Source organism: Paramisgurnus dabryanus, chromosome 20 (genome assembly GCF_030506205.2).
Source record: "Paramisgurnus dabryanus chromosome 20, PD_genome_1.1, whole genome shotgun sequence".
NCBI classification, from domain to species: Eukaryota; Metazoa; Chordata; class Actinopteri; order Cypriniformes; family Cobitidae; genus Paramisgurnus; species Paramisgurnus dabryanus.
In genome coordinates this window covers 21,677,646-21,689,696 of record NC_133356.1, presented here as the reverse complement: position 1 = coordinate 21,689,696, position 12,051 = coordinate 21,677,646, and the positions used below count along the sequence as shown (strand labels likewise).

Genomic DNA, 12,051 nt, shown 5'->3' with positions numbered 1-12,051 from the left:
GAATTTAGTACTTGCACAATTAAAATTAATAGATAAGAGGGTTAGACTTTTACAAAACAATTAGCAAGCATCATTTTAAATATTGTTTGACAGGGTAGAATTTATAAAGGAGTTTTAAAAAGATTTTAAAATCTCATTAGCCTTTTGTGCTCAAATATTCATCGTGGAAAAAACGTATGCAAAGAAATGTGCATTACGCCAAGTGACGTAAGCTCAGGGGGCTGGGCTACACTCCCGCTCAGTTGCCGGGAACGCAAATACCACGTGTCTGAAAGCCGGGTGCTGCGCCCGCAGTTGATTCACTTTTTTTACAGAGTTGTAAGATGGCGGCGCGGTGGGGAACAGGCGAGGATATGTTAACAGCCTGCAATACTCAAATATTTTCAACGATGAGTTTTGATGAGGTAGGAATTACACAAAGTAATTATTTACTAGTGTCACAGCAAAATGTAAATGATGACATTGATCACTGTGTCGAATATTCTGCGTAAATATGAAGACGTGCATGAGTTTGTGACACGTGGATTGCAATGGTATGACTATTGCAGTTCTTTTTGCCACATGTGGACTAACTTAATGCATTAAATGGTCACTGGGAAACAGACTAACGTTATAACTTTTTAGGTAATGTTATTATATGGTTTACATAGTTGAATACTATGTCAGGCTTTGGGTGCATGTGTTTTGTTAGCTGATGTTGTCATACTTCTTCACGCATAATAACATGCATTTAGGCCAGCAGTGATTCAAATTTGTATTTCATTTTTTACAATTAGATATCTATTAATTGTTTTCATTGAATTTAATATGATGATAAACAAACATGGTACAATGTGACTGGTGTCATGTGTCAGGTTGTAGACAACTAGGCCACTAAAATATTTCTGTATTTTGATACTGTTTATTAATAACTTTTTTTTAATTTGGTATATTTTATTAAGATAATATTTGCTGATATTGTGTATATAAATGTGTGAATGATTTTGAACATTCGTGACCCACACCCACGTGGTGCATATTTAGAATGAAGCTGCTAACAATTTTGTTGTCACGCGTGGTCGTAGGTTTTATTTGTATGCCTGAATTATAAGTGGCAATTTTTTTTAGTATTTGAATCTAATATAACTGTAGTGACAGATCATAGCCACTCATTCAACTGATAGCATCTGTAGCGAATCGCTAATATGTTATGTAAAAGCACAATGCTACGAAATAATAAAATTGTGTATAATAACTTTTAGTTTCGTATTAAGCATAATCGTTATATTGCATAATAATAAAGACCTCTATAATAACGTTCAGTGCGGGATGCTTTGCCTGGCTGTCCAACACGTGGTGCCAGGTATGCGTTGGTCAGTCGTACTGGGCCGGTTAGGAAATAACTATATTTTTGGACATACTATTATTAGTGACCGCACTCCCATTTAGCCCTTGTTTTTATTATGTGTAACTATCAAACTGGCTTGTAAATATCTTTATAGAAACGACAATGGCCGTGTGAACTATTATTATAAGGCGTGTTTTGAATCGGTGTGCGTTTGCCCAGTAATGCACTGCGGCAGGATGACGTGAAATGCACAACACGTGGTGGTACCTACTATTCAGCTAAGCTTTCTGTGTATTTAAACTGTTTCATGTTTCACAACATGTTAAGAAATGTGAACACTGTTCAATATTTAAAAGTTTATTTGATGTGATTTGTTGCAAATTTAGGTGTGGCTAAACCTGGTGGGTTTGGTAACTGTGATGTTGTTTTGAAAGTAATGAGTAATGTTTAAAATGATTATTGCGTAGGCGGCCTGAATGATCATCAGGATTTCACTTAAAATCCATTAACCATTAAATTATCAGCGGTATTATTCTTAAGTAGACCATCATTTAAACATTAGCCCCACCCTTTAAATTAAGCCAAGCTTTGTTGGGCGCTGTCAAGTAATATTAACATTAAACTACCATTTTAAAAATCTGTATTGCATTTTAGTTTTTACAATAACATGATTTATTTTATTACTGTATATACATACAAATATATATCATAATTACACACAAATATATTTTGTATATTTTGTATGCGATTAATCTATTGACAGCCCTAACTGTATGCATGAAAGTTACAGCAAACATTAATTGAAGTTCTGCTAATATTTGTCTTGTGAGTGTTTAAGTTAAACTGTCTTGCTAGAGGTTTAGATGAAACTGAACTTAACATGTTTTCCTTTCTTGTAGGCTGATCTGCTTCAGGAGAGTTTCTCTGCCAGCTGTCTGGAGTATCACAGCCTAAACGATGGAGATGCTCTGGAGGCTGTACATGGCTGCCTTGATTCTTCAATTCTGTCCATTTTTGAGGACAGCCCCACTGGAGAAGTAAATGAAACCTCCCTATAGCTGTTGTCAAATGATTCGGGCATGTATTGTAATGGCATTTGCTTGCATTATGTTCGTTAATTATAAAAATCTTTCCTATGTTTTAAGGTGAAAAGTAATATTGATGAGGAAAGTGAAGTGACACTACTTACAGCACTTACTGAGATACTTGATAATGTCGATGATGACAATTTGTCCCCTTTTGACACTCTACCGGATTCAGACCTGTTCTCAGGACAGAAGGGTCAGGAGCACTTACCGGTGAGTTTCAACATGTATGAACATGTCAGGAATGCATTGGAAAGTTTTTAGGCAATTATTGGTAACACAACTGTGTGACGTCTTAAAAATACTGACATTTTTCTTTTTAATTAATTAATTCTAGATGAAGAAGTTCCTGTCACGACCTTCCCTTGAAAAAGAATCCTTAATTCAAACAAGACAATTTCCTGGAAAGGTATCTGAGCTCTAATCGAATCACAAAAAAACTAATTTTTCATTACAGTTTTGCTGGCAAGCTAAATGCATGCCTTGAATGCATAACTTTGAATTGAATTAAAGGCGTGATTTAAGAAAAACGTTTTACCTTTTGTATGGCAGACTATGCCACGAATGCAGAGAGCTTCCCAACAGAACAGTGAGGGAGAAGAAGAAGATGGAGATAGTTTTCCATCACCCACAGCCAATATTGATTTACCGTCACTGGATGGATTTGATTGGTGCCTACCTGTGTCATTAGAGCAAGATGAAGATGGCATGTCTGTAACTCTTGGAGATTTAGTGAAACAAATGCACCCTTACTGCATGACGTTATGTATGGAAGGTGAAGAAGGACAGGAGCATCTTTTGCCTGAAGGGGGCATCGTACTTGAAGTGGTTGATCAAGGAGAGCATGGTGAGCCCATCCTGGCAATCCCAGATCTCAGACTTCCTCTTCCTCTTTCCACAAACTCGGCAGAGGGTGAGCAGAGAGTCCCAGAGAAGAACACGCATGAACCAAAACCTAAAGAAGACCAAGCTATTTCTGAAGTATCTGCAAAGGAAGAGGAGAAAGGGGTTGTGAAATCACATAAAAATAAATCATCTGATAAATGCAACTCAAGAAGGAAGAAGAAAAAGGAAAAGATTAAGGCCACTTTAGTTAAACGGAGGGTTTCAAAAAGCTCGTCCACTAAAGTTAAAGAGGAGAAACAACAGGAAGGACAAAAAATTAAGAATGTGGCACCTTCTGCTGTGTGTTTACAAGCGGATCCTGTCAGTCCTACACCTGAACATTCAACAGGGTCAATGGCCCCTGAGCCACAGGTTGGAAAAGAGCACACCATGACCTGTCAAGCTGATAAAGGAATCACTGAATCAAAGCCAGAGGACAAACCTATGCCAGTTGAAAAGTCCACAGATCCAGAACTATCTTCAAAACAAGAACCTGCTAGCGAGCAACCTACTGTTTGTCAGAATAATGAAATTAAACCCAAACCTCTCAGTTTGCAGCAGTACCGTCTCCTCAGACAGCAGAAGAAACCAGAACCGATAAACAAGAATGAACATAACAGTACTAAATGGCCCACGTTGCCCGAAGCACCCAAGGAGCTTCCGCCTATACCCTGCCTGGCTGAGTCCAACCTCAAAGATCCACGCAAAACCCAGTTTACTCCGTTTAAAAAAGATCTTGGTCCTGAAGTAATGCCTGCTTGGCATCCAAGAGGCCCAGCTGCTCCACCGACACCTGAAGCCTTGCTCATCCCTCCAGCATCCATGCTAGCTTCCTCTAAGAAACCTGTGCCTTCTAAACTAGCCCATCCAACATCCTGTACATCAGCTCCTCCCCAACCTTCTCCATCCACCTCACCCCAGAAAGTACCTGGTGATACTACATCCCCAGCAGTTCAACCGTCTTCATTAAACTCACCTCAGAAACCTACCAGTGCTCCTCCGAACACTATTCAAACCGAGACCTCTAATCCTATAAGGCAGATGGCTCCCGAAAGGACAACATCACTACCACTGCCCACTATACCTGGAGACCCTCGCAGTCTCCACTCACCTAGTCTTAAAGAATGTTTAAATAGGAAACCTTGTGCGGATCGTGTGGTTGAAGAAATGCCGGTGGCTGCATCTAAACTTTCAGAATCCTTAAAGCCCCAGGCAGTAATTAAAAGCTCTTCAACTACAGTACAGAGCTCAAAGTCTCCATCTTATAATGCTGCTGTGCCTGTAAAGACAGAAACTAAGCAGGCTGTTTTGGCCTCTGCATCTGATCAAGGCAAAAACACTTTATCTAACTTGAAAAAGCTGACCACACAGCCTCGGGTCTCACCAATAGCTGCCCAGCCTTTTATTTCCGCTCAAGTTCAGGCCAGAGTTGTTGAACTTGCCGAGCAGATGAGGATGGCATCTTCTGAGATCCCCAAACCAAAGAACACCAATGAGTTGATTGAGTCATTCACAAGTGAAATTGGTGAGTACTGTAGTGTAATGTAGTTTGCAAGTAGGATTATATTAATGTACTATGTGGACTGATTTCTTTATTTCCCTTTTTTAATAGGAATTGAAGCTTCTGATCTTACAAGCCTTCTGGAGCAGTTTGAAGAGTCTCAGTGTAAGTGATATAATGTCAATGTTTTTTACACTTTAGAAATTGCTTAAGTGATGCAAACATATATGAATTTCTTTGTTCTGCTCAACACAAAAATAATGATGTTTTGGAAAATGGTTGTTACCAAACAGAACTGGGGCACCACTCGCTTCCATAGTGTTTTATTTTCCTATTATGGAAGTCAATGGTGCTCCAGATCTGTTTCTTTAAAAAAAAAAAAAAATTGAGCAGAACAAAGAAATTTATACAGATGCCACTATCCGCATATTTTACAGAAGTGTGTTCATGTTCTTATGTTTAAACGGTCAGTTTGGGAAATGCTGTTTGCACTCATTTATTTACCAATCAGATGCGGTACAGTGATTTTAAAGGAGCTGTTTCTCTCTGATCCTTGCTAAACAGGAAAAGGGCAGAGGAAGACAATCCCAAAATGTATTTTTGTTTATATTGCACTTCAGACAAACAGGGCTAAAGCCGAAAGTGTACTATACGCGGACATCTGCATGACGTCATTTTCGTCATCAGGAGGGTCCGCCCAAAATTTGAGACCGCACGTACAACAGCGCGTGAAAATATTTAGACAGGACACTCCACATATAAACAATTATACAAAGGAAATAGACAGCATTTGCACGCACACACTATTGTTTTTCTTCTTTAGTTGTGGAGCATGTTTGTTAGCACAATGTTTGATTCCTGTTTTTTGTTGTCTCACCTATCCTAATGTACTGTAAATGTTGCAAAATCAGTGCTGCCCTGGCGGCCTGTTAGACTAATAATTTGAAGAAATCATTTGTATTGCGTATAGTGTCGAACGCGGCCATCCGCGTGTAGCCGCGGGGAGTATACTTGGAAAGCTGCGCGGACGCAGAAAAAAGGTTTACCCCCCGGCCTTAATGCAAGCTAGTGTACTGCTTGTGAAAGCTCTTTTGTAGGTGCGTGTGCAGCGCGCGCTCTCTAAACTGTGCTGCACTGTTCCTGCAGTTGACTTCCTCCTTTTTGGTTCTGATAACGGCACATTATTTTTGTGAAATAACTTTGTTTAACTTTTTTTTACATTTTGTTACACATCTGCATCGCGAAGCATCTAATGCTGGATTCACTCCAAATGTGGTAGAGGTGGCAAAAACGCGCTAGTTGTGCGTAGTTGTTTGCTCTAACATTTTGAGATTAATCTCTTCATTTGAACGTGAAATTGTAGTCATTCAAGACATTCGTGTGGAAATTTGCTTCATGGAGGGGCAACTGCGATTGCTTCCTGTATTCACCTCAATACGCGATTTTCCGTCAAAGTTCTGATTTTTCAACTTCTGCGGTTCCTGCGGCAACCCTCAATTCGCATCACTCGCATGTCATTTTGCCTCTTTCGCAAAGTCAGACCCTCCAGATTAGAGCTGAAGATCTTTGCCCGAACCCGACGGGACCCGACGGGCTCGGGCGGGTTCGGGCTTCATTTCTAACATTTTACACGGGCTCGGGGCGGGCTCGGGCTTCCGCTCCGGCTTTGTGAGGTAAATGAGCGGTCAAGTTCAAATCAGTAGCGCAGGATCGCGCTGAATTCATTTACAGGGGATTTAATGATTTTCCTCATCAAAAACATGTAGCCTAATCTTGGTGAGTAGGTTTTTCAATGTATAACTAAATATGAATCGAGTCTTACATAATTTTGACAGAGGATATACTAATGTTGGCAGTAATGGAGAGAAGTGCCGACGCAAATCCCGCGGAGCCTTTCTCTTAATTTCGTTATTGCCAAATACCCATCTTAATTCAGAATGTATTATCTTAATTTAATTCGTTAAGAAATAATAATTTTATTGGCATATTTATAGTGTATTGCATAAGCCTATTTAGAATGAGATGTTACAATGTTGCAGATGACTTATTTTATTTCTTTGTTTCAACTTCCAAGTGGCGTGTAGATTATTAGTCATGAATAAATAATGTTAAAACCTGTGTAAATTTCTCATTCTTGACAAAAGCTGTGTGTGTGCGCACATTTAAATAATGTCGGGCTGTAAACGGGTTCGGGCTTTTAAAAAGCTGTCAATCTAAATGTACGTTCGGGTTCGGGCTGCATTCTGTCGGGCTCCGGACATTTCGGACCTAACTTTTAAGGCCCGATTACAGCTCTACTCCAGATGCGCATAAACACTTCTTTACATCGACCTAACATTGAAATCATTCGCGTCAGACGCTCTATACGCATTTGGTGTGAACGCAGCATAAGAATATAACTTTTTCTCCACCCAACACATAGCCTAGAGCGTAGACCAAGAGAGTAGGTTGGTGTACAACCAACACAAAAGTATAAATCAGCCTTTACATCCACAGCAGAACTTTCTTTGGAGGTAACTGAAAAACATTCCCACACACTTGTATTGCCATCTTTTAAGGCCATAACACCATAATAAGCAACACTAATGCAGGGTTTCCCGCAGAAAATTTGTTAGTTAAGGTGGTAGGGTTGTGCAGGTGGGCGGGCCGGGGGGCGTGGCAATCAAAGGGGCCGGGCGTACGCGTCATGATGAAAATATTTTATTTAAAACACTCAAATAAATCTCAATTTTGAAGAAACTATGACAGAAAATGAACACATACTAGATTAGTAATGAATTAAATGTTTTATCAACAGGCTAGTTATCCTCCAGACAGTGACGGACCATGTCTTTCTCTCATTTCGGCCATGTGGCGCGTTTGGTGGAATTTTTTTTTTTTGGACGACCTAGTTAAGGTGGTAGGGTATCCCAGCTTAGGTGGGCCGCCCGAACTGAAAAGTTCTGCGGGAAACCCTGCTAATGTCTTTTCAACATTTTGAGTGTGGAAAAAGTTGGCATTCCAGGAATGAAGGAAAATGTGCCAGGTCAAGCTGATATGAGATGTACAGGTTTCACAATTTCGATTTAGTTTAGAAATGTCAATAGTCTAAAGCGCTACAATAAGTCAAGTTTTTTTATTTTTTTTATAGTGGCACCTCTGAATGGTACAGATGGTGTGATAACAATACATTATTCAGTTACATAGAGCCCTATTGTTACAAAAGTTATATGGGAAAAATGGGGTCAAGAAAGTGACCTTTCAGTCTGTTGGTCTTCATTTGTTTTAAAAAACAAGGTGTGTTGGCCCTAAAGAGAGGACCTGGCCTGTTTCTTTAAATAAGGGGTGTGGCATAAATGGAAACAGCTGCTATGTGCTTATGCTCATTGAACTGCTGGAATTCTGCCCTGTTAACAAAACCATTTTAAAGCCAGTTTGCCGTCTTTGTCTGAGGATATGCAGGCCTGTGGAGCTGAGAGCCAATTTTGTGTACTCGCAATTATCTTTAGTCTGCTGTTTTTCATCTGTTAAGTGGGCGAGTTCAGTGCATTTCTGCAGACTATAACAAGATATACTGTTTGTTTTGTCCTTTAAATTAGTTGAAGGCCCTAACTCATGTCCTACTATAATTGGTCATTCACAACTCTTACTTTTCCTTTCCAGCCAAAGAAGAGCAGAGCGTTGCGGAGGTCTGTGGTAGAGCAGCCGCTGTAGGAAACTCCAGGTGAGTATCATAGGTTTAAAGACAGATTGATGGAGTTACCCTACAGCCCTTGTGCTGCTCTCGCACCAAACTCTGTGTTTGTGTGTGTGGTTGCATGCCACATCACCAAGACCTACCGAAACATGAGTCTTCCATCATGGCTTCATAATGTTGAGGTGGATGAGTGGCTAGATTTGCTAGTGAATTACTAGTGTGTTAGTTGTAGGCTTTGGTTTAAAGTAAATGAAATGTCTTTAATGTAAAGATGCCGTAGGCAGTAATGGTCTACTAAATAAAGTGGAACTTATAAGTAAAATGGTTAAAAGCTAAATTAATGTGGAAATTGCTTTTTCATGGTACTTACTGTTGATGTTGTGAATTTTAGTTTTGAGCAGCAAGTGAAGACCAAGGCACTGGAGAAAACTAAAAATCATGACCTGGGCAGCACAGCAGGTACCTTTTTGAGACACTTTTCTTTAAAAAAAAAAAAAGCTGACATGTGACAGTTTGTTACACTGTTCATGAATTAATACTGAATGTAAACTGTTTCTGTCCCATCACATAGGCCTTACACCACCAGCCACACCTCCACACCAGATGTGGAAGCCTGTTGCACCAGTAGCACTTCTGGAGAAAACCCGAAAGTTAGATATAACTAAACCAACTCCTAATAAGGTTATTCAGATAGAGCCGAGACCACTACCATCAAATAAACTGCGCAGTAAACCTCCGACCACTACTACCACTGGGCAAACTCAACCTTTCTCACTGGACCACGATTACTGCCTGCCTCCAAAGGAACCCCAACAAAATGAAGTTGGTAATCGGTGGAATGTCAAGCAGCAACCTAGCATTATCATCAAGACTGTTGAGCTGTCCTCAAACAAGGCATCCCAGCACAGCATCCCCAAGACACCACCAGTTACAGAGGAACCCCCCAAAAATCTCAGCCTCAGTCAGTCTTCTGTGGATAAGAGGGATGCATTAAAGAGCTCTGTCTTGGAGACTCCAGATGCTTCTCCAAACAGGCCTGACTCTGAAAGCTCTCTACTGAATGAAGCAAAAGGCAACCAGACAATATCTCTGAGCTACTCTGAGTCCTCCTCCAGGCAACACCAGCAGAAGAGAGGACGCTCGAGACGAAGATACAGAGCTCGATCCTCTAGTAGCTCTGAATCCAGCTCTGCATCCTCCTCCAGATCACGATCACCACCCAGGAAAAGGTTAGTGCTTTTGTTTGTTGTCATGTTTTTACACATTTTTTAGAGTTGCTTGCATACATGTCCCACACATGTGTATTTTATGTTACAGATACAGATCTAGCAGCAGATCAAGCTCATCGTCACGGTCCTGTTCCCGATCCAGCTCCAGGTCTTATTCCCCACCCCGCAGGCGTCGCAATTCCTACTCAAGTTCACGCTCTGGATCTTGGAGCCGAAGCCGCTCCCGATCTAGATCCCGCTCTTCTGATTTACATGGACGTCGGCATTGGACAAGTAATAGAAGGTGAGAATTTTTTTTTTTTGGATGACGCAGTACTGAGTACAGCATTAGTTGCAATTGTACTGCGATCTGTGTACTTATTTGTTTGGTTTTTCTTGACAGCCCTAATCAAAGGTCTGGATACCGCTATTCACGAAGTCACAGTGAAGATTCAAGGAGACGCAAGGAAAAAGCAATTGTGAGTATTTAAATCAAGAAATTGTCAATAAGGCTTTCTTTTCTCACTATCAATCCCAATTTCACTGTGGTGTATTATAAAGTGAGATAAAGCAATACTTTTGTGATATTTAGGAGGAGAGGAGAATAGTTTATGTCGGAAGAATCAGTGGAAACATGACTCGCAAGGAGCTGAAGGAACGTTTCTCATTTTTCGGAGAGATTGAGGACTGCACTGTGCACTTTAGAGAAAATGGGTATGCCTGCAATTCATGACCTTTTACTCTGAACTGTATGACATTTGTAAAGTAGATGGAGTAGTTTCCCATAAACCACAAAACTTGTAAAAAAAATCTGTTTTTATTTCAGTGACAACTATGGATTTATTACATATTACGACACAAAAAATGCATTTGATGCTATTGAGAATGGAAGCAGACTGAGGGAGCCGAATGAACTTCCATTTGACCTGTGCTTCGGAGGCAGGAGGCAGTTTTGCAAGACCAGTTACGCTGATCTTGGTAAGTTTAATCGCTTTTTTTAAGTTTAATCTGTTTTCCTTAAAAGGAATAGTTCACCGATTCTTTTTTTTTTTATAACTATAAATGCTCATGTATAGCTTAGTGGTAGAGCATTGCATTAGCAATGTAAAAGGTCATGGGTTCGAACCCATGCTAATAAAAAATGTATACTTCATAATGCACTTTGGATAAAAGCATCTGCCAAATGTATAAATGTGTTCGGTTGAAGAATGCAAGTTATATATAACTAGAATAGCATTAATGCACTTATGGGCTAAGTTTGTGGTGAACTATTCATCTAATTTTCAAAATCTCAGGACCCTGTTCTTGCAAAAATTCTCCAAATGGTACAATTGCTTTTCAATCTTTTCAGATTCAAACCGGGAGTATGAGCCAACGCCTTCAAAGGGAAAATTTGATGCACTAGACTTTGACACTTTACTCAAACAAGCTCAGAAGAATCTCAAGAGGTAACAATTAGTCAAGCCACAGGAGAGACAACCTATTACCTCACAGCAAAAATGCTGCCCCACACATACAGTGTTGCCTCCCAAATTAATGTTTATGTTTGTTTTGGTTTGTTTTGTTTTTCTTTTTGTGTTGCTTCTGCAAGTTTACACCTTCTATTGAAGTGAAGATTTGTAAGAAAAATCAAAAGTGGAAAAAAAAAGAATGGAATATATCATTGTGGAATAGATAAAATCATTTTTTTAAAGGATAAAATTTATTTAAATGTTTAATCTAACTTGCAAGATGTTAGGTGCATTTTAATAACAAACTGAATGACATTATGTTGGGGGAAATGAAAATGTATTTCAACCCCAATAAAGTGGAAAACGGATTCTTGTGTGTTTTTTTTTCCAAAATGTGCATCTTTCCTGAAGCAAGACCATCGCAAAGATAAGATATATTTATGTACAGGAAACATTTAAATGGCCAGTGTATTGAGATACGTGGTGTTTTGGGGTTACATCTGTAGATGTGAATTATGCAGGTTGAAATTAAATGAGATTAATGTCTCTTGTTAGGTTGTAAACACTTTTAAGAAAACATTCCACGTTTATGTATGGAATCTTTGCTTTCATTTGATGGACGTTTAGTCCGTACAATATAAAACTCTAAAGGGGACATTTCGCAACTTTTTTTAAGATGTCAAATAAATCTTTGGTGTCCCCAGATTTCATATGTGAAGTTCTAGCTCAAAATACCATATAGGTAATTTATAATCGCATGTTGAAATTGCCACTTTGTAGGTGTGAGCAAAAGTGTGCCGTTTTGGGTGCGTCCTTTTAAATGCAAATGAGCTGATCTGTGCAATAAATGGCAGTGCCATGGTTGGAGATTGAGATTAAGAGGTGGTATTATCCCCTTTACCCCTTCTGACTTCACAA

General features: G+C 39.6%; 1 protein-coding gene across 1 annotated transcript; it reads left to right on the top strand.

Moving 5' to 3' along the window:
• Positions 1-74: 74 nt before the first annotated feature.
• Positions 75-11,501, top strand: pprc1 (PPARG related coactivator 1). Its single transcript, XM_065297022.2, has 14 exons — positions 75-404; positions 2,227-2,364; positions 2,473-2,625; positions 2,750-2,821; positions 2,965-4,822; positions 4,910-4,963; positions 8,441-8,501; positions 8,866-8,933; positions 9,046-9,703; positions 9,792-9,986; positions 10,086-10,161; positions 10,275-10,396; positions 10,509-10,660; positions 11,034-11,501. The coding sequence occupies exons 1-14, from the start codon at positions 324-326 to the stop codon at positions 11,132-11,134; spliced, it is 3,789 nt and encodes a 1,262-aa protein (XP_065153094.1). The 5' UTR covers positions 75-323; the 3' UTR covers positions 11,135-11,501.
• The last annotated feature ends 550 nt before the right edge of the window (positions 11,502-12,051 follow it).

Bases quoted from the DNA above. Each gene is read 5' to 3' on its own strand.
- pprc1 (XM_065297022.2), top strand. From the start codon at position 324: ATGGCGGCGCGGTGGGGAACAGGCGAGGATATGTTAACAGCCTGCAAT. The intron at 4,823-4,909 runs GTGAGTACTGTA...CTTTTTTAATAG, and splicing joins GTCATTCACAAGTGAAATTG to GAATTGAAGCTTCTGATCTT. The intron at 8,934-9,045 runs GTACCTTTTTGA...CCCATCACATAG, and splicing joins TGACCTGGGCAGCACAGCAG to GCCTTACACCACCAGCCACA.